We start from the raw sequence: 24,487 nt of genomic DNA, 5'->3' as shown, positions 1-24,487 counted from the left end.
AAGGGATGACTGAAAATTTAAAGTGGGTTTCATTCAGCAGCGATGCAGGCAATAAATAAAGCCCGTGCTATTTAAAATAAAATCTACCCAGTTGCAATTACACTGCAGTTGTGGCGTGAAAGGCTGTGAAAGGTTAGAGGATTTGATTACTAAGCTAGTTCAAATTACTAAAATCATAGCTTACGTTGGCAAGCCACGGTGGCTCCATACACTAATCCATCTACTTTTATAATATTTACCTCCTATTTCTGGAGCTCCAATTTCTGGCTGAGGATTTGAAATTACAGCAGTGCTATCGTAAAGGGGAACCCTAGCAGGACAGCCACGGCTTCTATGTCAACGAGAGAAAATGATTTCAAAACCAATCTCGATTACTGTGTTTCCCAAGAGCGGCCTGTCTCACTCTCATGTTGCCCCTAAACCGGTAATACTATCTTCAGACTACGAGGTGAGTCAAACAAACCTACTTGATGTTATACACATTAGAAAGAGTGATCAGTTTACCAAATGAATGTCACTAGATCTTAATGATAAATTCTCTTGGCAGGCAACTTCTTTACTTCAAAGTAGGAAGAGCTTTTACTTCGGTTCAGTCTTTGGGGTGTATGGAAATGTGTGTGGATGGACTATCACTGCAAGAGTAATGGCATCTACTAATATTCAGTGGCAGGAGACAAGGATTTATTTCCCATAGTAGTGGGTTGTTGGAAAAGTCACGATGCGTTTTCTATGCAAAAGCACGTCATGACTTTTATGATGACCCATGGCCTGCCCCAAATGCCAAGAACACCCTCTTAAAGAACTGGTATACCACGATCCACGGGATTTTAGAGAAAGCGCCTTAAGGGACTGAACTGCCATGACCCTAGGGGGGAGTAAATGGCAGCCCATGCCGCTCTGGTGGAGGCCTCCATGCACGACTGTTGTTAACCAACTGGACAGAGTTGGCATCTATCACGAGAAACAGGAACTTTAAATGTGTTTCATTGTGGATCGCAGACCAAGAGCGAGAGTCACTGACAGTCACCAAATGCCATCTGGCTTTCACCGAACACCAGTTCTAAGCTAGCAGCACAGACAACAGGAGGACTGAGTTAAACCCTGAGTCCACTCTCACCAGGCAACTGGACAGGGAGAAAATGAACTGTGTGCAGCATCCCAAGTAGCCAGCAGTGAGAACCAACTTCAGCTTAATTACAAGTCTGGAGATTATAGGATAGAAAAATACCAACTGACTTTTAAAAGAACTATATACTAGATCAACAAAGCACCGCGGATTCAGCTAAAGAAATGGATGGACAGAGCAATACCCAAAGATGCATATTCACCTCTGACTAATCTCATTTTGCCCAAGTTAAAACAACACACGGATTCTTTCTTGTGTATGGTTGAGGAGTGAATGAAAGAACAGCATGGCTAGAAAGAAAAAATATATCAATTTTGATAACATCTTAGCCATTAGATTTACAATCAAAGTCACGGAGTACATCTCCCAATCTATGGTTAAAGAAACGAAACTAGAGCACGGGGGTGTGAAATACTAATCCGAAGTGAACAGTAGAAAGTAAAGCGACAAGTTAAATTAAGGTAGATAATGTCACTAACAATGGAAAAAGAAAAGATGAAGAAAAATTATTTAAAAAAATAATTCCTAATCCAAATTATAGCATGTGATGTGGTGCAAAAACATCAAAATCCTAGCACATAGAGCGTACCCTCTGTCCCTAATATTGGGGACTGTTAGAACCAGGGCTCTCCAGGAGTGCTGTGAGAAAGCAGTCAGACCTGGAGCCAATACCCGAGATGGCTACGACCCCGTGGCATCCCCTGCCTCCCCTTACACTTCCCGGCCCATATGCACAGGAGTCTAGATGCACGCTGAGACAATGACATTCTTCTACAAGAGTTATGAACACTGAGGAAGGAAACAAAGGAATTCACGCCAGACCTCGCGATGAAAACGGAGCCAAATGAAAGCAACAGCCTTACCCAGGTCGTAGTCTTTGTGTTATGGTCAATGAAGAAGGGCCGGCCATTTGGAGCTATCCTCATTTCCCAGCCAGGTGGCAAGAAGCTCTGTGTGACTTTATGTTGTGGTTTGGGGGAGTTGTAAGGTGATGGCTGTGGGGACTGTGGATTGGAAAGGGTATCTTTCACAGCCCGGCGTATGGGCGAATCCTTGGCACCCTAAGGAATAACAATGAGGATTAGAACTCTTTATCACGTGCTATTCCGATGTGTCAAAATGTACCTGGGCATCGTGGAATCCTCCTTTTTGGAAATGGACAGGAGGAAGCTCCTAAAAACCCCGATTTTTGCCATACATTTGCTTTTAAATCAATCTAACTTTACATATTTTTCTTTCTGTTTGTTTAACTCACAACAATATTGAGTACTTAAAACCACCATCCTTTGGTAGCTGCCTACCAAAAAATGGTCCTATAGTTTGTCTTATAGGTGGAGATTTTATAGAGCGGAGAAAAATGTGCCCTTGCTCTTCATGAGCTCACAGTCTAATGAAGAATAGGTTGGCAAATTTTAGCACACAAAAGGAAAAACCTACATCAATGCAGACAACCCTCTGGAATCGCACAGTTGTTAGCCGTGACGCTCATATACTGGAGTTTGGAAGAGATACCATCCGTTCCCACTTATCAGTGTCTTGTCCCAGGGCACGGAGATGCTCACAGCTGTCTCTAAGACACAGTCACGTTTAGGACTTCAAACATTGGCTCTTTGGCATCTCTCACTCTGACATTTGTGATGTAAGGGATGGCACTAAAACAACACCAACAGGACAGAGCGCACAAGCGGATGCCCAGCAATGATTTCGAGATGCAAATAGGCACCAGAAACATGTATGCCCATACAATGAGAGCCCCTACAGTCAAAAGAAAAAATGATCGAAGCAACAGCTGTGTTTTCGAACTCAATATAAGCACTGGTATTTGCAGTTCTAATGAGGAAACAGGCAATAAAGAGCAAAACACAAGAAGAATGGCGAAAGTGCCGCAAAGAGAGTGCCGCGTCCAGCACAAGTCACCACGGCCTCAGCCAATGAGAATGAGAATCAGGTGAGAGTCCAGGAATGTTAACCGGGCGAGACAGAAAAGCATGGAGGAGGGTCGCACAGAACACCCTTCACCACCAACACAACGACTGCTCAGAGCGGAGGGGGGCTGCAACCGAAGTCAAGGTTAGAAGAGAAGAGAGAATGAGGAGAAGTCACAGGACAGAAGTGACCCCGTAGATGAGGTAGCCTTCTCACCTCCAGTGGGGCAGATAAAGTTACTGTTGGCGAACTGAGGCTACGAGGCCGGCGGATCTGAGGCTCGATTAGATGGTTGTTACTGTTTGTGGCTGATCCGGAGGCACCATCTTCTGCAAGCTATTTTGGAGGCAAAAACAAGTTAGCTTCATCGGAGGAGCTCCCTGTGTGTGTGATTAGGAGTGTGAACCCAAACAACAACACAAACAGCAGTAATAAGAGATCTGGCCTATTTAAAGCATGGAGGAAATAATTAAACATAATAATGGGGGAAAGGACGGGGAAGCACATTCAAGGGAAATAAAAATCAATCACGAGCCTGGCATAAAAACTAGCCTCAGAAAAAAGGGGTGGGGAGGGGAGAAGCTAGACACGGCAATAGGCTCTTACTTTGAAAACACATTTGCAAAAATGGTATCCGGGGATAGACAGATTTGAGGACCGAATTCTTCCTTAGGCAAGTATTATACTTAAAGTAATGCATTTTCTTTGTGAGAATGCTTTTCTAAAGGTGCGTCCTCCAGAACAATACACAAACACTGGGAACAGGAGGTGGGTCGTGGACGTTTGGCTTCTACGGCCTGCGAGCTTAGGTTGCATGGCGGTCTTCATACCTGCATGATAGGTCGAGTCCAAGTTGTGGTTCGATTGTTATGATTGACATAGTAAGTGCGTCCCTTAGCATCTTTTCTTTCTTCCCAGCCTGAAGGTAGGCCCGGCGTGGTATGTACATAGGCCACTGATGGCTGTTTGTGCAAGAGATCGTTATTATTTAATAACTTGTATTTGCTTTCTGATCACTTTAATCAAGAAATGTATACCCAGAAATTATTTCTTTTTCTAGACAAAGTTACTTCATTCTATTGGTACAGAAAACATTTCAAAGAGTGTCTGAAAACCAGCAACAGACTTTCAATGGCTTCAAATTCGAGATAAACCCTGCACAGCTGTGGGGTTTGAATCCTGACAGAATTCAGTTCTCAGACCCTATTGTCTTAAACGCAGTGTCATTGCTAAGGAGATTGTCAGCAAGAGAAAGATACTCTGATCTGCTCCAGTTATTACGTTTTTACGCCACACCACACAGAGTTTCAAGGTATTTCACACAAGCCAATGGAAGTGTCTATGGGAGAGGCTCCAACTCTTTCTTCCTTAATATAGTGCCACGAGGGTGTTCTGCCAGCTTAGTCCTCCATTCTTCCATCAGTTTAGGACCGATACATTATACCTTTCAGGGAAAATATGTAAAAACCCAACACGGAGGCCCTTCGGAGGGACATTCACACTCACACAGTGACACATGAGCCCAAGGATCTGTGTGCCCCAGCTCAGGATGTCACCTGGCAACCTCAGGTAAAAATCCCAAAGGTGCCTAACACCTGAGGCTGGATTTACTGCAGCCCACTGATACAGAGTATGTGTCTTTAAGCTGCAAACAATGCCCAGGCAGTTAGTGGGTTCAGAGACTCGTCCAGTGTAGAGTGACTATATTTGGACTGTCCACATGATTACAAAAGGATTTCTGAGACACTAGTGCTTGTAAGAAGCAGTCTAAGAAGTGCAGTCTGGATGGAGAAATACTAAATAGTACAGATGTGTCCATGGTCTATGGAGAGAGGGGATGGATGCTGGAGACCGTTCTGTCCCAGAAGTCCTGGAAGCATGGATGCTGTAGGTAAGATCCAGACCCAAGAAAGAATGCCCTAGGCAGGGAGGGACTCAGAAGTTAAGAAACCAACCATGGCTGCCAAGGAGAATGTCAAAGAAACAAGAGGCCAAAAGCATTAAACCACCTCTTCTGTGAGGTTACAAAAAGAAGCTGCTGCTTTTTTTGGTTACTCCTTTTTGTAGTTAGGATCTTTTGATACTTGAGCAGAAACAGTTTTCTAGATATTACGGCTGAGGTTATAAATTTCCTTTTAATCCGATTAACTCTAGCACATATCCTGTTTTTTTTTTTATCCAACAATGTACCTAGGTGAAGAAAGTCCGTCACAGAGCCTCTTAGGGGACCCCTGGAGTTGGAATGAGAAAAAGCATGAACAAGGAAGAGGCCAGGTAATTTGGGGACTTGTATCTAAAGAGGCTCCATATGTTCTTCATGAGTTTAAGAGCACACTGCAGAGAAAAATAAACTTAATAATTAATCATGAAGCAGCTGATTACAGTGGTTATATCTAAATAATGTTTACCAGGCCAGGCAAGATTATCTGTAAGTTCTTTCTGCTGAAACTACAGCAGTCTTTTCCTGGACCTTTTTCCAGATAACGTCCTAATGGCTCCAGAAAGATAATTCTGATACTCTGACTATACAGCATCTTGGAGATTCACAAGAGCAAAATAAACATCAACACACAGACTCAATCGTTTCCTGCATATGAAAGCCAGATAAATTTTATGCAACCACCTCTCTGTGGTATCAGCATTTAAAAGCTAGTTCTAGGCTATTTTTATCCCAACACTAAAAAATCTACTCTCTTGGACTAAGGTAGCAACCCAGGTTGTAACCTAGGTTAGTGGTCAACTGGTACTTTTGGCAAAGTACATGCTAACAAGTTTTGACTTCCTTTTGTTTATAATGACCAAAATTCTTTGGTTAAGTGGAATACTAAAAGACATTCCTTTGTTTTCCCTCTCTCTACTGAGTTACTTTTTAGAGAGAGGCAATTATGGGTTGTCAGAAATCAGGATGCATTTTTGTTTTACTATGCAAAAATGTGTCATGAGATTTTCGACGACCCAATAGCTCTGCCCTCAGAAAAACGCAGTCCTGGAAAATGTGATGCTATTTTTACAGCTACAGCACCCCTGGAAAGGATATTTACGAGGTGAATGATACACTAAAATAACTTGGATATGTCAGAGATAATCTCAAAACTGAATTCTAAAGCTGTATGAATTCCAGAAAACACACTATTTCATAGATCCACAGTGAACGGGACTAATTGGTTTATGGAAAATTCGAAGTGTAGCAGAGAACACTGAATCTGATCAAAATGTTCATTTTCTTTATTGGGACTTCAACTGGCAGCCTATAATTTAATTATATGTATGAGAGATGATGTTTTAAAAGTGATTCTTCCCAGCGTTCTCCCCAAATGGCCATGGAGCCCAGCCTGTGCTCATGGTTCCACCCACGGCTCCAGACATTTTCTCCAGGCGGCAGGTCTCGGCTCCCCCAGAACACCAGTGAGGTGGCCAGGCTATCTACTGTTCCATGCACATATGCATGTTTCGTGCTACCTCAAGAGGCAGGTTAAAAACTACTCATTGGTTTAATTGAACATTTTACAGTTTTGCATCTGTAGACTAAATCTAGTTTCATGATACTGAACAGCCATCAGCTAGAGCTTCACAGAGGTTCTGTTTCTGTCATTAAAACAAACTTGATTATTAAACTGTAGAAGTATGACAATGCTTTTAAAAATAACCACTGACGTCAACCATCACAGATTCTCCAAGACTTGTTCAAAGCCTGCCCTACTGGTCCCTGGGTGTACTTTCAGAACCTTTCCAAAGATCAGAAGGGCTATGCGATCCCTCTGTAGCTCACTGGGGGCCCTCGGTGGCATGCTGGAAAGTGACACCAGCACATATTTATAAGCTGTAAAACTAAAAAGGGTTGTGGTTTCCCAGGTAAGAATCAGGTCCTGCTCACTGTACTAGAGGAATGAAAGCACTTCCACGGAAAGACAGACATGGCAGGATGGCTACTGCCACACAGTGTGGTAGAGTCAAAAAGGGGGAGCAGGGATACCCTTCGATGTGGGAAATGACATAAATTGTGGTGTGTTCGTATCCCTGAATGCTGTGTGAATATCAACATGTCCCCGAAAAGTGACCATAAGTTAAAAAAAAAAATTCAAGCTGTTGGGAAGTATGGATATGTCATCCCACTTTTCTAAGTAAAATGAAACAGCACAATGCGTGTAAGTCTACACACTGATGTCTGTGAACGCCCAGAGAGAAGTGAGCTGGGACGTCCCAGGGCGACTCTGATGGGTGGCAATTCGTTTCCATGTAAGGCTATGTGGAGTGGCATGGAGGAGGGTGTCCAAGAGGAAAGAACTGCGTTCGGACATGGAATCGGAGAGAGAAGTCAAGGGCATTCAGGACCAGGGATGTGGAAGAGAAACATTCATGTCAGGGCAGGAGACGGACGGACAGACCCTTTCAAACCTACCTAGGTGTCCAGAAAGTAAAGCATGAGAGTAGGTGGGGCACTTGGGAAATACTGCTGCCGAGTCTAAATAGCCACAACCAAATCAAACCCATATTTTAATTCATTGATGGGGAGGAGAGAGGACAGGCAAGAGGGCAAGACACAGGCAGTCTCCAGAACCCCATGGATCACTCTGTCCTGCCAGGTGACTTTTACCACAGAGCTGGTATTGCAGTAACTCAGTTGATCCTGTCATTTACACATCAGCTATCACAACACTCTTACAGTAAGCACAGGTCGGAAGGCCAATAAAAGGCAAAAATAGATGACATGTAAGAAGATGCTCGTCAGCATAACAAAATAATAAAATTTCATGAACTGATCGTGTCCCCTCATGGCTTCATTACTCCCAGGGGAACGACTAGTGCACAACAGGAAATATGAGAGTTCACTTAGGATTCCTGGAAGTTCTAGAGGTTGAGCCTGGCTTACCCCACTTGAAACTGCCATGCAAATCACTGTAGCTCATACCTCGAACTGGGCTGGTGGGCACTGGCCGCCAGTTTGATCTTCCTCTCTACAATGCTGAGCACTGAGTTCTAACAATATAACGGAACTGCTCCTTTAAATCACTGACATACTCCAGAAAATCAGCAACTGTGGGTATAGGTTCTTCAGAAGTAGTAAGTGGGTTCAGGAGGTACAACAAGGTGAGACAATACAGAAACATCCTTGGACAGCTATGGTGGCTCACAGCATAAACTAGAAGCAAGCCTGGCTTTAGCAAGCAAGTAGAGTAGGCAATTAAAATACAAGTCAAATCGAAGTCACCCACGAATACTACACTATACTCAAAATAAGGAAAAAAAAAAAAAAAAACCAGAACAGACATTTGGCTTAGGAGATAGCAATTTTTGAAGACCATTTAGATATCTTAGTTATGTGCCCAGTCCTGGAATTACATGAACACTTGTTTGTTCCTGGGAATGGAGCCCCTGGTCGCAGTGAAAGGGGCTTGTTCATGCTGGACACACAGAATGTCTAACTGTTAAAAATGATGGGGGGTGGGGAGCTAGCTGGTGGCATGGTGGTTAAAGTGCTGTATTCTCACATGGCCAACCAGGGTTCGAGTTCTACACTCAGTAGATTGAAAATCACACTGTGTGTGTGTGCGTGTCCAAAATCCCCAGAAGAGAATGAAGGCGAAGGGACTGCGGTGTGACCATCACCTTGGGGAGTGATCTTCTCACTTTCCCTCTCTCTTTCTCTCTTTGGTGAGTGTATGCGCCCAATGGCAAAAAAATTAAAATAAAATAAAATAAAAAAATAAATAAAATAGTAAGTGGGGGACACGAAGGTGAGAAGGCCTTATGCACATCCAGTACAATCTCATGCAGTCTCATGCCATTCTTGCCTGTTCTGTGACTATTTTATTTTAGCCAAGTATTCTAATAAAAAGCAAAGGTCTGGGACTAGCAGTTAGCGTAATGGCTATGTCGCTGGACTCCCACGTAGTCGACCGCAGTTTGTGTCCCAGACCCGGTGGCTTGAAACTCACGCTGGGCATATGTGCGTGCGTGCCCAAGATCCCAAGAGGAGAACGGAGGAGAAGGGACTATGGCATGGCCATACCCCCTGGGGGGTGATTTCTCGCTTTCTGTCTCTCTGTCTGTCTGGTGAGCGTACACACCCTATAGCAAAAAAAAAAAAAAAAAAAAAAAAACACAAAGGTCTATTAGGAGTACAAATGCCAAAAGGCGAAAATATATTCTAAATGGTTACACTAAACACACATTGCTAAAACTACTCCTAATAAAATTATCTGTGACTAAAAATCATTCCATTACCTAGGACCTTTGAACAATCCCAAATCGAGAGGATCAAAATAAGAAACCTATGTAGCTTGGTAGTGCAAAAAAAGTGGATCTTATTTTAAAAAAACAGAAAGAGTATATTCACCATGGTACAATATATTCAAACCACCCTGCACACTTTCGCATGAATGTCTGATAAAGGGTATCATTACCGTTGGCTCCTCACCACCCGTGACAGTTGATGAACGCGCTCTCCTAGTTGGGGCGCTGGGCTGTTAAATGATAAAGTACATCAGTGAAATGCACTTGGGGGAATGGCCCACTGCGTAGTGATTGGAAATCATGGCTATGGTAGCACCACGCGAGGCAGGTGGATGAGATCAGAATCCAAGACATGCTCCCCATCCACACGAAGCCCAGCACAGCAGTCCGTCACTGATGACCAGCAGCAGAAAGCAAGCAGGACAACCCTGACCCCGGGGGGCTCAGGCTGCACCCTCCATCTGGGTAAACAATGACGACTCAAAAAAGTGACATACCATCTTGTGAGAAAAATACAAAGCTGAGCTAGTTTTGTCCTGCTAATTAATCCATAATTAGTGGATTCTTACATCTGCCAGACTCAAAACTCAGGGCAGAGGCCACTGGTGATCAGTGAGTTTACAGCACCACAAAATGTAGGAGGAATCATCAGTTTCCAGAAAAGGGAGCTCTTGGGTAAACACAATTTGACACTGATTTTGAAAAGGAGAGAAAGTGCCATTAAATCATCAATAAAAACCATCATTAGGCGGAGAAGGATCCCACAAGTACACCGCATTTGATTGTTCTGTTTCAGGGGGCCAGAAGCTATCCCAGAAATGATGTTCTTTTCAAACTTCTTACTATAAACCATTCGTGTTAAGCCATAATTGAACCTGTTATTCTACTTGCTTATTTGACTCTTCTACTCATTAATTCATTCTTTAAAAATTAAAAAAAAAAAAAACCCAGGCAAAAATACCTTTTGAAGCCAAAAACAAAACAAAAATTAAATAGTTCACAATAGAGGAGACCAGCAGTTGGCGTAATGGCTATGTTGCTGGACTCCCACGTAGTCGACTGTGGTTCGAGTCCCAGACCCAGTGACTTAAACTCATGCTGGGCACGTGTGCATGTGTGCCCAAGACCCCGAGAGGAGAATGGAGGAGAAGGGATTGCAGCGTGGCCATTCCCCCTGGGGAGTGATTTCTGGCTTTCTGTCTCTCTGTCTCTCTCTCTCTGCCTTTCTGGCGAGCACACGCACCATATAGCAAAAACCTATCAAAAAAAAAATCACAATAGGGAAGACACTGTGATTTCAAAAACATTAAACACATTTTTCCTTCAAATATGTATGTAATAAAGTTTTGGTCATAAAAATGACTAAATGTTTATGGCAATAAAACAATTAGCTAAGGTCAAACATGAAACTGAATACATTAAAACATAGTATCTTCACTGCTGAAATAAGAAACACATTTATGTGAAATTTCTTAATGTTAATGAGTACATCAAACATTTCCCAGGCAGTCTGGTCTTGTCTTCCAGTTCGAACACTTACAAATATTTATGTTCATGCACACACACATATGTATGTACATATGATGGTATTAAACCCCTACATATCTAAATTTGCTGATTGAAACTATGGAAGACTGAGGACAAATTATAGTTAATCCTTTGCTCAGTAGGGCTATTTTTAAGAGCAAGAACAGGGCTAGCAGGTGGAGAGGAGGTTAAGGCACTGGATCCCACATGGCTGATTGCATTGTTTGAGTCCCAGACCCAACAGCTTGAAAATCACACTGGGTACGTGTATGTGCACACACAAAATCCCACGAGGAGATTGGAGATTGGAAAAGGGATTGTATGACATGTCCAAATCCCCTGGGGGGTAATTTCTCACTTTCCCTCTCTCTCTCTCTCTCTCTCTCTCTCTCTCTCTCTCTCCCTCTCTCTCTTGTGCGCACACACTTAAAAAAAAAAAAAAAAAAAAAGAAAAAGAGAAAAAAAATAGGAGAGGGTACAAAAGCTTTGTGGAGTTAAGAGTTTAGGTCATTAGTGGTAGTAAGGGCCAGTGGGTCATCGACTGAGAAGAGTTCTTCCTGTGTGTGGGGCTTCAATGAGTTTCAAGCACAGGTCACTGGAGCACAGCTACAGTGACACACCAATTTAAGTGAAAGGAATTATTAATACCAAGTAGTTTCAGACAATAAGCACACAAGAATGGAGATAAATTTGGGTGAAAGTGAAAGTAACGAAGTGTCTAGCATTTTAGAGACTCTGGTGGCAATAACGATGTTTTGGGGGTATTAGAAATTCACTCTCCTTGGACAATTTGCTAGGAAATTTTATGTCTCATTTATATTATGTAGACTTGCACAGGAAGAACTCTTACTCAGCAGCCCAGATGATTTTAAATAAAAGTTAAAAAAGCCAACTGATGACGAGAAATTAGTGTGGGTTACCGGTGGTAGGTGGGCCTGTTCAGCAACCGCATCGGTGACGCTGCATGACCTCAACCTTGAGGAGGGCTCTCTCTGCTGCAAGGGAGAAGACAGGAAGCATTAAGAAAATTGTATTCTTAGAAACAAGTGTTGCTAGTATAAAAAATACATATCACTCAATCCTATTCCCTGCTCCTTGATATTAACAGGTACGTAAATGAAGGAAAGAGAGCAATCTTTAAACCAGTCAAATTACCCTCCATTTTAATTCTTCGTGTTTTGAGCACACTGGGATTTTGATTGGTCCTCATAATGAGCATTCTAGTGGCCCTTTAAGGACAGAAATAAGAAGTTAGCTGTCATGCTTTCTGCTTTGGGATGCAGCTGTGGGTTACTTTAATCTGACAGGAACACAGGAGAGATAGGAAGAAATAGTGACAAATGTCTATTTAGTATTTATTGACTATTACAACCGACAAAGAATTAGTTGGATTCTAAGTCTCATGGAACTCAAACATCATCTTGTCCTGCTTTTGAAAGATCAGGCATGTATCATTTTAGCTTCAGAGTGGAGTTCAAGTAGAACTGAACAAGAATGAGGGAAACCAGATTTGAGTACCTACGTGACACCACAAATGGCAAATTTTCAGATTCTGGAGTATTTCGGATTTCAGATTAGGGATACTCAACCTGTAACTAGACATACGAACTTAATAATAATATTGAGAAAACTAGGATTTCTCTCACTTGGTTGGCTAGCAGTGTGTAATTACTGTGGTTTCTGCAGTATTTCTTTTTCTTAATAGGTTTTGAATTTATGACTTCATTGCTTATATTGCTTCCATAGCAAGAGTTTTATCAATTCAAATATTCCACGTAGGCAATCTCTTTTTTCCTGTCAATTTAGTACTGTATTTCCACCACTATGGAATTTCTCTTTTTGAAAAATATTCATAGAATTTAATATAAAACCATATTAATCAAGTAATCATGGCAACTCATAGGGTATATGGGTCAATAGTGTCTTTTAAGATAAAAACACCGTAACTCAGGGAGCACCCATTTCGAGAGCATGTATTTTATGCAGCCTTCCTATTATTTACTATAGATATGGTCACAACGAGGACTGACCTATCCAGGCTGCTGTTTCTAGCGAAGCGTCTACCACCATTTACTACAGTAGATCTTCAAGCTCAATTTCCTGAGAAGCACTGTATACACACACAGGCACTTTCTATGGGCTTCTTACTGAAGTTTTATCGTCTCAAACATGGTGGTCTTCGGGACTGATTCCCTTGCTTTTTCACTGGGGTTCAGTCCCATGAGAAGCCTTAGAAAGTCATTTTTCCAATGGCTGAGGAACCCACTTCAAGTGCTCAGGGATCTGCACTCTGGAATCCTATCATGTCTTCTATCACTCACTCAAGGCTTGTTTGGGATGGGCCAGGTAAAATACCTTGCCTCTATTTGAAATGAGAAAGACGAAGTGTGCAGGGTATGACTTCAAATGACTGATAAGGAGGTCCGATAACCTCTGATTCCACCGTAAAATACTATACCACTGTGATAAAGGTACTACTTTTATGAACCTTCTGGGTGGGAAAGAAATTTAACCACAAAGTTAAACTATTCCTTTGAGATCTATACAAGTCAAGAAGGAGCGCTGGTGGCACAACAGTGATCAGAGTTGTTTTCCAGGTTCAGATCCCCGCTCACATAGGCTAATTTTAGTATTGTCATGCTTGTCTTGGGAACAGAGGAACTTTGGCAAAAGTCAGAGCTAACCAAGAGCTAGAAAGCCCTGGGCCATTGTTTGCCTAAAAGATTCTCCTAACGTGACAAAAAATGATAAAATATCTTTTTCTTTCAAACAAGAGCAATACTTACGATCAAAGAACCGAACTGTTCGCCATTGGAGTCTGGAGTGATCTGAAGCCTTCTGCTCAGCTCCTCTGACAGCTCCTGAGGGCTGGTCCGAGACACCGGGGAGGAGGGCGGTGGGGGCAGAGCCAGACTGAGAGAGTCTCCAGTGATATTCACTTCTTCTGAAATGGTCTCCCAAGGCTTTCAAGGAAGGAGACACTGGGGTTAATGCTGGGAACTGAGGATCCTCCCACCCCGACCCCAACAAAAATATCTAAGCATAACCTTTATGATAGTTATAATTAACCTCTACTCCAGCACTTACCAGGAAGCACACAAGCTTCACAGCAACCACGAGGAAGACTGATTACTACTCCAATGAACAGATGAGGAAACCGAGGCACAGCGTAGGGTGTCCACGGTAAGAAAGCTACCAAGAGGCGGGGCCATGACAGTATGAAGCAAGGCAGAGTCTGAGCTCTTACCCCTCATACTACCACCTCTTTGAGCAGGGACTCATTTCCAGCAGTTGGTACAAAACACATGGGTTAAAACGACTTCTCGGGAGTTTATAAATGATAGCCGTGGGTTTTCTTTCACTCTGATAAGCATCCACAATGAAGGCAGCACAGATACTGTGCACTGCAATTAAACACTCATATAAAGTGACGTTTAGTGAATTCACTATGAACTCACTAATTTTGCTTTTCCAGTTTTGATATTTTGTGAATGACAGTCTTCCCAGCACAAAATTTGTTTTTGATTTTTGCCAGAGGCCGCGTGCACTTGTCCGAGAGAGAGAAAGTAAAAAATTAACCCCCAGGAAGGATGTCTACCCGCAATCCCTGCTTCTCCATTCTCCTCTCAGGATTTTAAGCATGCACGCACATGTACCCAGAATGATTTTCAAGCCACTGGGTCCGGGGCTCGAACTGTGGTCAGCCATGTGGTAGTCCAGAGCTTTGGCCACTAACCACCTGCTGGCACCATCCTAACACAATGTTTAAACAAAATTGATTTCTAGTAAATAAACAGCATGGTTAAGACAGAATGGAAATTATGCTTCTTGTTCATTTGTTGCTGAGTTCCTAAGTTTGTCCAGTAACACATGTAACCCTTTACAGAGAAAATTACAAACATTTCAATTAACCCAAATTTGTATTTTCTTGCTAACAAATCTCAGTCGAGATGTCAAAACAACTCAGTGAAAACTTGTATGTGATGCCCTAACAAGTTACAGGGCTCATCCAACTGCTCAAATATGGTCACCACTTAATGAGACATGGTTGGACTCCAGAGAAAAATAAATGACAAGGTAAAAATACTTCAAGATTTTCACACTAGAAATAATGTCACTCCCTTCCGTAATGATAAAGAGCCACCTGTACCTTTCAAATGTGGCTCTCATAAGCACTTGCTAAATTAATATTGAGATGGTAATCCATTAACTATGAGGCCATATCACTTTCACATTCTAGAAAATGTTTATAAGAGAAGAAACGCTGACATAAAATCCCTCTAGGAACAAGAAAAGAACAAGCTGCAGAGCTTGGCAGCAGTTGGGGACATCATACCTCAGGGGCCTCGCCGCCTTCTGAGGACTCAGGCTCTAGGTCCTCGCTGATGTGCCGGCGGGAGCGGAAGCGCCGGTGCGCCGCCTCCTGGTTGATCTGTCTGATGTTATTGTCTGACTCAGAGGACACGTCCCTGAGAGCAGGTCGGGTTAGAGAAGAGGGGACATGGCATTGAGAACTGGCCCTTCAACAGCAGCACGATTCTCACTACTGGTTGGACACTCCTATAATGTCAGCATCGACCATTGACCATTAGCTGGTCATCAAACAGGAGCATGTCCACCGTATCCTGGCTAAAGTATATCAAACTTATACCCATCAAGTAAGTACAGCCTCCCCCCTCCCCACACACACACACCCCATATAGGGTCTGTGCACTTGCTGGAGAGACAGAGAAAGAGAAAGTGAGAAATCACTCCCCCCCACCAGGTGGGATGGCCATGCCATAATCTTTCTCCTCCATTCTTCTCTAGGGATTTTGGTCATGCACGCGCATGCACCTAGTGTGAGTTTCAAGCTACTGGGTCTGGAATTCGAACCATGATCCATCATGTGAGAGTCCAGCATTTTAATCACTATGCCACCTGCTGGCCCCAATAAGCATAGTTTTAAGATGTACCAGTCATAGTATATGAGCATCTTTCAAACATGTGCTTGAAAATGTATTTAGTATTTAAGAAAGAGCAGAAATCATAGTCTTCCACCCAGGGTGGAAGGGTCTGGAAGCATGCTCTGTTGGAAATATTAGAAAATTTAATAGTGGGGCCGGCTCAGTGGCCTGGTAGTTAAGGAGCTGAATCCTACAGAGCCAACTGCGCAGTCTGAATTCTGGTCCAGGTAGCTAGAAAAACACGCTGGAGCATGTGTGCGTGCCCCAAATCCGACAGGATGGAGGCATGGAGAAGTGACTGCCATGTGACAGTGCGCCATTGGAGGGCGCTCCCTCCTTCTTCTTGTCTCTCTGTCTTTGGCAAGTACACATGCCCTCTGGCAAAAGGAAGGAAAGAAAGGAAAAAGCAAACCTAATAGTGTATTTTTGATGTTATGTTCCTACAGTCATTTTTATGACATTCGATTCTTAACCACACAATGATTATATAAGGTAAGTCGTTAGAGAACAGAAGAAAACTGGAAGATATCAGAATGCATTGATAAGTAAAGTATTTCAGTAGTGCCTAAGAAGGCAAAGGAGACAGTATGGTCCCTCTCCATCACTTCTGAGTAAGGATGAAAGCAATCTCATTGTATAATGATCAGCCTCACTTGAAATTATTTTACATGCCAGAGTTTTATTAAAATTTGAGAAATTTCCCTTGAAATGTCAGTTTCAAGTGGGGCTGATGGGTGCGTGGTGGTTAAGGGTGCTGGACTCACATGGTTGACCACAGTTCAAGTCCTGAACCTGGAGGCTTGCTTTCAAACTTTCCTTCTCTCGGTCTCACTCTCACTGTGTCCCTCTCTAGACAAATTAAAACAAGTAAACAAATAAAGTTAAATAATTCTTTTTAAAAAAAATGTCCGTTGTGGCTTTTATTTAATCCCCACAGAAGGACTAATCTTTGTGAGCCTGCTATGAGCCCAATGCTCCTTGAAGTTTCCCAAGGCCCTGTGACAGGCTGAGAAGAGCAAGGCTTTAACATTACTGTGGCTGCAGTTTGCGTCCTTTGGAAGTGTATAGAATTTCGTTGTCCAGGAAGGACTGACTTAAAGGGGAAAAAGGGGCATGTTTAAAACCAATTACGGTGATCAAATAAACAGCATAAAAAGCAAGATACCTTCTAGTTTGAAATTCCAACTAGAGGCTTTTATGGGCTTAAGTGGTAACACAAAAACATCCACAGCAGTGGCCCTTCTGCCTTTAACTCTGCAAGTTAGTGAGAGGCTGCTGAGACTGACTCAAAGTTCAAATGGCCACTGATGGCATGGGAAGATGGCCATTTAAAAATACTTCAGAGGTGGCAAATAAAAACAGAAATGTGATTTTTTTATTTGAGCAAGAAATAATTTAAGAAATGGCTACTTCAATTTTCTTTCAGGCATTAATCTGCACGTACATTCTCCATTTAACATTCATGGGAAATGACACAAAAGAGAAGAGAAACCATCTGTCTACCAAGAAAGCGAGCTCAGTGCCAGTTAAAACCAGGGAGTCTGGGACCAGCAGTTAGCGTAATGGCTATGTCGCTGGACTCCCACGTAGTCGACCGAGGTTCATGTCCCGGACCCGGTGGCTTAAAACTCACGCCAGGCGCGTGTGCGTGTGTGCCCAAGATCCCGAGAGGAGAATGGAGGAGAAAGGATTGTGGCGTGGCCATCCCCCCTGGGGGGTGATTTCTCGCTTTCTGTCTCTCTGTCTCTCTCTGTCTGTCTGGTGAGCGCACACACACTATGACAAAAACCTCTCAAAAAAAACAGAAAAAAAAAAACAAAAAAAACAATAAAACCCAGAAAAAAACCCCAGGGTGCCAGAGTTCCATGCACACCACCATGGTGCCTGTGATGCTGACCTGAGCATCGGACCTGAGAGACTGAATCTCACATAGCCCACTGTGAGGTTGGAATCCTGGCCCAGGTGGCTAGAAAAACACAACTGCTGGGTCAGAAGTTGAACGGGGTGTTTGTAAGAAGATGGGTTAAAGAACCCAGCAGGTGGTGTGGTGGTTGAGGTGCTAGACTCCAGACATAGCCAACCATGGTTTGAGTCCTGGACCCGGGGGCCCCAAAATCACACCAAGCACATGTCCAAAATCCTAGGAATAGAATAGAGGACAAGGGATTGTGGTACGGCCATCTTCCTTAGGGAGGTGATTTCTCACCTTCCCTCTGTCTCGCTCCTCTCTGGTGAGTGCACTCATTCTATGGCAAAACCTTAAAAAAAAATGAAAAAAGGAAGAGAGGCTAAAAATTAAGTGTTTAAAGACTTTATTTTATCTGCAGGATATCATAATTTGTTTTATCTTTTTTTTTTCTCTTTCTTTTTGCCATAGAGTACATGTGCTCCCCAGAGAAAGAGTTGCAGGGGGTGGGAGTTGTGAGAAATCACTCTCTGGGGGGATGGCCAAGCCCCAATCCTTCTCTTCAATTCTTCTCTAAAGATTTTTGGGCACACACATGTGCACCCAGCAATTTTTTTTTCAAACCAGTGAATCCCAGATTTGAACTCCTCAGTTGCCATGAAGGAGCCAGCCACCTCAACCACCATACCACCAAGCTGGCCCCTTCATCATTTTTAATAACTGTTGCTTGCATAGTAGGAGGTGTACAGCTTACATTTAAATGGACTAAGGAGAAATCTAAAATTAGGGGTGTCCTGCCAGACTTGAGTGGACTGGGGTACCGTCTCTGGTCACCTTCCACTCTGAAGTTCTGAGTCGAGCTCTAACCCTGGCTTAGACAGGTCACTAAGCCTCGTGCCTATGAGCACTTTCTGAAGCAGCCCATTTGTAGTCGTTCACTCCTTTAAAATGTGTTTGCTGAGCTCCTACTTTGTGCTGGGGATAATAACATATGGTCTCAGCTTACACAAACGATTAGAATATTACCTGCTCAAAATAAAAGCACATGGTGTCTGAGATCAGGAGAGAAGAGGTGGGTTTCCCCGAGGAAGGCCTGTTAGCTGAGAGTCGAAGTTAGCCTGGGAAAGGGCATGTCCAGGTTTTTGGTTTGGGGGTGGGGACAGGGTCTTACTGTGTCCACAGGACCCAGCAAGAACAGCTATCAGAGAGCAGTCATGCATGGACAGGCCATGAACGAAGTATCTGCTTACGACTGTGGGTGGCGAATTCAGCAGAAGACCAGGGTAAAGAAGGGCCTTGAAAGAGTACCCTGAGGGCACTGGGAAGCCGGTGATAGAACAAAACCTCTATTTTCAGTGGGATGAAGTTTGGGGCACAATTCATAACAAACTGGGCAGGAATGAAAGTTGCCTCAATTCTCTGCTTAGCACATGGTAATCACCATCCAATTTCCTTCCATACTGCCTTTTAATAAAGATACCAAAGACTTCTTGTAGAAAATATGAGTTTATTTAGTGCCAAAAAATCTGCAATGTATGCATAGTTTTTTCCTGATAGGATTTTTAATGAACATTTCAAAGACCCTAGTACTTTTTTTAAAGTCATTATCAGTTTTCCTCCTAAAGGGAACTTTAGCATTTGGTTAAAAACCAAATTAGGAAACAGTTACTTTTCAATGAAAACTATTCTTGGAAATGATTCTGAGAATTTGTGACCAGAGCAAATAAAGTTAAGGAGAAAGAATTCCAAATCCATAAGCCATTCTGATAGGATGAAGAGGCTATTGTGAAAACCAACGCATTTTCCTCATCCACCTTTTCACTCGCTTTCTAGGAGTCACGCCCATCCGGAAGGAGGCACTCCTTGGTTCCACTCGGGGTTCTGCTGACGTCTGTCTTGGCTCACTCCCTCCTGCTGACATTGTTGTCTTCCGGATGGGGACAGTCATGCCACTGACTTCCCCCTAAACTACACCTGAACCTGAACTTGGATTAAAAACAGCATTTTCCCCTTGCTGCATCTGGACAAGCGATGTGCCAGCATTCTACAGCGGTATCTTTTGCTTTGGTTTGGTTCTATAGGAGGCTCCCACCAAAAATGGTATCATTTTTCTAACAACTCAGTTAGGTATGATTGACACATAAAAAGCTGTATATATTTAATACAGACATCTCAGGGCTAGCCAATGCCATAATGGTTATGTTGCTAGACTCACACATAGTTGACTGTGGTTCGAGTCTCGGACCTAGCCACTTAAAACTCATGCTGAGTGTGTATGCGTGCATGCCCAAGATCCCAAGAAAAGAATGGAGGAGAAGGGATGGTGGCGTGGCCAACCTACTGGGTAATTTCTCCCCCTCTGTCTCTGTGTCTCTCCAGCCAGTGCATATACCCTAAAGCAAAAATCTTTCTAAAAAAATGTATATAGACATCTCGATGACTTTGGGAATAACTTATACACCCGTGAAACCATCCCAAAGTGTGAAGTGTCAGCACAGGAATTCCCTCGCCAAAATCAACACTAGGAGGTGGGAAAAGTAGCCATTATCCCTATTCATCCCCAAAATAGAGATGTCAATTTGTTTGACTTGGTAATGAAGCTGAACATTTTCTATATATGTGTTATAGTTGTTCCTATTTCTTCCTTTGTAAGTCACCTTCCTACTGGTTACCTTCCTATAGAGGTCGCAGGACAGGCTGGTCTCCACAGAGTGCTACCTCTTCAAGTACCGTTACTGATGTAGTTAGCAAAGGCAGGTGGTGGTGCTTGGCTCAGGGTGTTGCGACCAGGATTTCATCAGCTGATCCCTGCATGTAACCCACTTCAAGGTAGGTCCAAAGTCATTTTTGCTACAAACAGCTACAATGGCTTACGGGAGTTTTAATAGCTACAGTGATTAATCAAAGGGATATAGTAAAAAATAAATAAATAAAAATTTAACAAAACCATTTCCACTTATATTTCAATGAGAAAGACTTTTCTTTTAGAAAGAGATTTTTGCTATAGGGTGTGTGCATTTTCTGGAGAGACAGAGACAGAAAGTGAGAAATCAACCCTTTACTCTAGGGGGCCATGCCACAATCCCTTCTCCTGTATTCTCCTCTCAGGATTTGGGGCATGAACACACATGCACTCGGCATGCATTTTAAGTCGCCCGGTCTGGGGCTTGAACCGTGGTCAACTATGTGGGAGTCCAGCAACATAACCATTATGTCATCAGCTGGTCCCACAATGGGAGACTAACAGAGTAGTCAACGTTTGTCAGGAGTTGAGATACGTATGCTGTCCTGGACAATGAGCTGATGCCCACGCTGGGAAAGCTGACTAGGGACAGCTAAAATTCAGGAGAACCCAACTGGGGCTAGGGAAGATCAGCGATCTTTTGTTTCCAGGTTCTGCAAACTTTTCTCTAAATTAAATTAAACAAAGCCTAGACCAGATAACCTGGCCACCTTCCCCTAAGTCCTATATAGAACTTCTTTGCGATTTGTAAAAACAAAGGGGTTTTTAAGAACACCATCCATCATATGGCTAATACAACTGCTTAAAAAGCATCAGCAAATTTCCTCCAAAGTCTGGTTAAAGAGAAAATTATGTCACCTAGTATATTTGCTTTTATTCTGTTCTACTGAAATATACTTCATTGATAATTACCTCCTTGTCTTGGCTGCTGGGAAGCTCATGATTTCTAGAATGTTTCCTTTTGCTTAATACTTTTTTTTTTACCCTTTAGAGTATATCCGTAGATATAGATCTTAGTGAATAGAGATTTAAACAACAAAGTGCTTCAAGACTATTTTTATAGCGGTTGAGGTTTAACTGGTGTTTATTTGCTATCAATTAAACCAAAAATTGCTCAGGGAACAAAACAGTAATCGGTTCACTGCCTCCCCGAGGGCTGCTGAGAGATTAAAATAAACAGTAATTACTAATTTTGATTTTGCAACCCTCCATGTGTTTCTAATTATATCAGGGGTGTAACATATAAATTTCTCCCAAAATTAAAAAAAAGTTTCTGGGAGGGTTTCCAAATCAAATAATAAAGGGAATAAAAATCCAAACACTTAAAACAGAAAACTGCAAAGCCAATTTGTTTGCTGCTTTGCCTTCTGGGTCAGTTAGGAGAGGATGCTAAAGAGGGAAACAATACAACCACCAATCGCAAGACTAGAAAAGCAACCTGTTTCATATTTCGGGGATCTATGTAAAGACAACACACAAAGTACTCCCGGTCTTATTGGGAACGGCAGCAGTGGAGACGAAAGCTTCCTCCCTAGAGTGCACACTGTCTCGTGCCCTCTGCCTACAGGAAGAGGAATCCCGTGGCACGACACAAACACCCGCTTTTGCTGGTGTCATGTTCTTTCCCAGCCTCATCCCAGCAAGCTGCGTGTCCCCATCAAGCTGCGTGTCCCCATCAAGCTGCGTGAAGCATAACCGCACGCTCCTCACTACCGTAGAGTACTCACATTAAGCTGGGTCGGTGCCACTGAGTGGTCCGGTTGTTGTGGTTGACGTAGTAAGTACGGCCTAAATTGTCCACTTTTTCTTCCCACCCGGGGGGCAGAGGAGGAGGAGGAAGCTCCTCCTGGTGCTGAGAAGCTGAGTCGTTGGAGTCGACGACTTCCCACCCATGCTGTGGAATAAAGCAGAATGGCGGGTTGAGAGGTTGGCTCTCTAGGCGTGAGGCAGAGGCAAACGCAGGGCATCCCACGTCCTTCCCTGCTCTGCTGCACTCCGGCCCTTGCGATGGCTTTACGTGCTATGTTGGAGGAAATTTCCCCAAAAGGGTAAAATATCAAATCTAGAAGCAGTTCTCAAAACTCTTCTAGCAATGGCCAACTAACTGCACTGCTTTCTAAGAGGACTCCATTGCAGGGAACAACACAGATTTGACTACGCACAGTCTGTGACCTAAGTCCCATTATATTCTTCATATTTCATGTTTGTTATTTTGACTTGAAGGCTTCCAGGGCCTCACAAAGCCATGCCAATGACATGGGTCATGTTACAACTGTTGTCTTTCAACACCTCCATAAGGTAAACGGGAGCAGGGAAGACGAGCCATCTCGTACGTGTGTCCTAACAGGAACATGGCATGGGGGGCTGGGGGCCCAGGGCTCTATGGCTCCCCAGGGAGGGTGACACCCAGGTGGGCTCTGTGAGGAGGTGCCGTCTTCACTCTGCATCTAGTACAATCGCAGGAGCCAGAAGTCTGGAAGCTGCTGCTCTCGACTTCAGCTGCTGCCACCAAAACAGGCTTCCGGGTACCAGAGGTAGGGTTACATTTTTGCAACGCATAGTTTAGGCATTAGGTATTTCTTTCCTAACATCCTTAGTAAAGTCACTGGAAAATTAAGTAATTCACTGGTTACTGCGGTTGGAAGGCCAGGGGAGTGTAAAAAATTTCTTGGATCCGAGATAAAAATCTGTTGATATGCTTATGAAACCTTAACATTCACAACTGTCTACCACCCACTTCACTCCTCTTCAAGTACGTGGAGAGATGAAAGTTCACAGATGAAGTACTGCCTGGAAATACGACCTCTCAGCCACAGGGGTTTTGGTTAGCTTGCCCGTGAACCATGACTCACATATCACGTATATGCAACAGCTGCAACCAGATGTGGAAATACCCCATAAAGAGGCCTTGTTTAATGGACACTCCCAGAACAATATGAGAATTTAGCTAACAAAACAACACTGGCTGATCCATGCCCTGAGAAGGTAGAACAGCCCCCCAGGTATTAGCGTGTGACCTGAGAGTTGAAAGGCAGCAATGCAGAGAGGGAGGAAAAAGGAAACGCCCTTGGACAGCTAATGCTAAAACAGCATTTCCAGAGGAGGGCTTCTGAATGCATACTTCTACCTACGGGCCAAAGAAAAAGAAACTTGGAAAAGATTTCTAAACCACTTCATCCACTTGGAAGCAATGTCAAGTGCTATAAGAAATTTACAAAGAACTGTGAGTTCAAATAATAATCGAATACAATGTGTGAGAAGTTCACCTAGTAGCGGGTGAGCAATAGAATATGGGTGTAGCTATCCCAAGAGAAATCTCTTCAATTACTGGCATTACAACGGAAAATGAAAAACTCCATCTGTTCTTACTAAACAAAGGTGCTCACAGACTATCAAAGACTCTTGAATGTATTTAGGTTTTTGCATATTCAAGCTTTTATTTCCTTCAGTTATAAAGTATCATAGTGACATACGAGTTGCGTTTTAGGCAGAGAGCAGACCAAGGTCTGGAACAGACACCGCCTGGTCCTAAAAAGGAACTCACATAAGTAGCTAATTAATCCTTTGATCTTAGAATTCATTTCTGCTTACCTCCATATCGTCCCTCTGTTCACTGTTTTCTTCATCTTGACCTCCATTTTTCGGCATATAGGCCATTTTCAATCGCAAAAATCCCTTAACTCGAGATTTATGACTGCATAATAGAAAACCACTGGTTATAAAAAAATGACTCAGTAACATATTTCATTTTTTTCTTTTTAAGAGATTTTTGCTATAGGGTGATGTGCTTGCCAGAGAGAGAGAAAGCCAGAAATCACCCCCGGGGAGGATGGTCATACTGCAATCCTTTCTCCTCCATTCTCCTCTTGGGATTTTGGGCACACATGCACACATGCCCGGCATGAGTTTAAGCTACCGGGTCTGGGTCTTGAACCGCGGTCGACTATGTGGGAGTCCAGCAGAACAATATGAGAATTTAGCTAACAAAACAACACTGGCTGATCCATGCCCTGAGAAGGTAGAACAGCCCCCCAGGTATTAGCGTGTGACCTGAGAGTTGAAAGGCAGCAATGCAGAGA

At 43.1% G+C, this 24,487-nt stretch overlaps 1 protein-coding gene across 17 annotated transcripts in view; it reads right to left on the bottom strand.

Annotated features, from left to right (window-relative positions):
- Positions 1 to 24,487, bottom strand: part of NEDD4L (NEDD4 like E3 ubiquitin protein ligase) — a 381,870-nt gene that overhangs the window by 54,832 nt on the left and 302,551 nt on the right. For 11 of the 17 annotated variants that reach the window (XM_027768276.1, XM_027768265.1, XM_006139917.3 and 8 more), the window contains 8 exons: positions 22,136 to 22,302; positions 15,150 to 15,282; positions 13,600 to 13,776; positions 11,734 to 11,808; positions 9,457 to 9,516; positions 3,883 to 4,014; positions 3,269 to 3,388; positions 1,990 to 2,187 (listed from right to left, as the gene is read on the bottom strand). In XM_027768276.1, coding sequence (XP_027624077.1) covers positions 1,990 to 2,187; positions 3,269 to 3,388; positions 3,883 to 4,014; positions 9,457 to 9,516; positions 11,734 to 11,808; positions 13,600 to 13,776; positions 15,150 to 15,282; positions 22,136 to 22,302 — 1,062 coding nt within the window. Of the gene's footprint in view, positions 1 to 1,989; positions 2,188 to 3,268; positions 3,389 to 3,882; positions 4,015 to 9,456; positions 9,517 to 11,733; positions 11,809 to 13,599; positions 13,777 to 15,149; positions 15,283 to 22,135; positions 22,303 to 23,999; positions 24,099 to 24,487 lie in introns of those variants that run through there. The other 6 variants (XM_006139919.3, XM_027768179.1, XM_014584801.2 and 3 more) reach the window with 3 other exon arrangements.

The sequence above is a fragment of the Tupaia chinensis genome, unplaced genomic scaffold (genome assembly GCF_000334495.1).
Source record: "Tupaia chinensis unplaced genomic scaffold, TupChi_1.0 Scaffold000012_1, whole genome shotgun sequence".
Lineage (NCBI taxonomy): Eukaryota > Metazoa > Chordata > Mammalia > Scandentia > Tupaiidae > Tupaia > Tupaia belangeri.
Note: the sequence above shows the minus strand (reverse complement) of the source record. Positions and strands in the feature narration are given on the sequence as shown.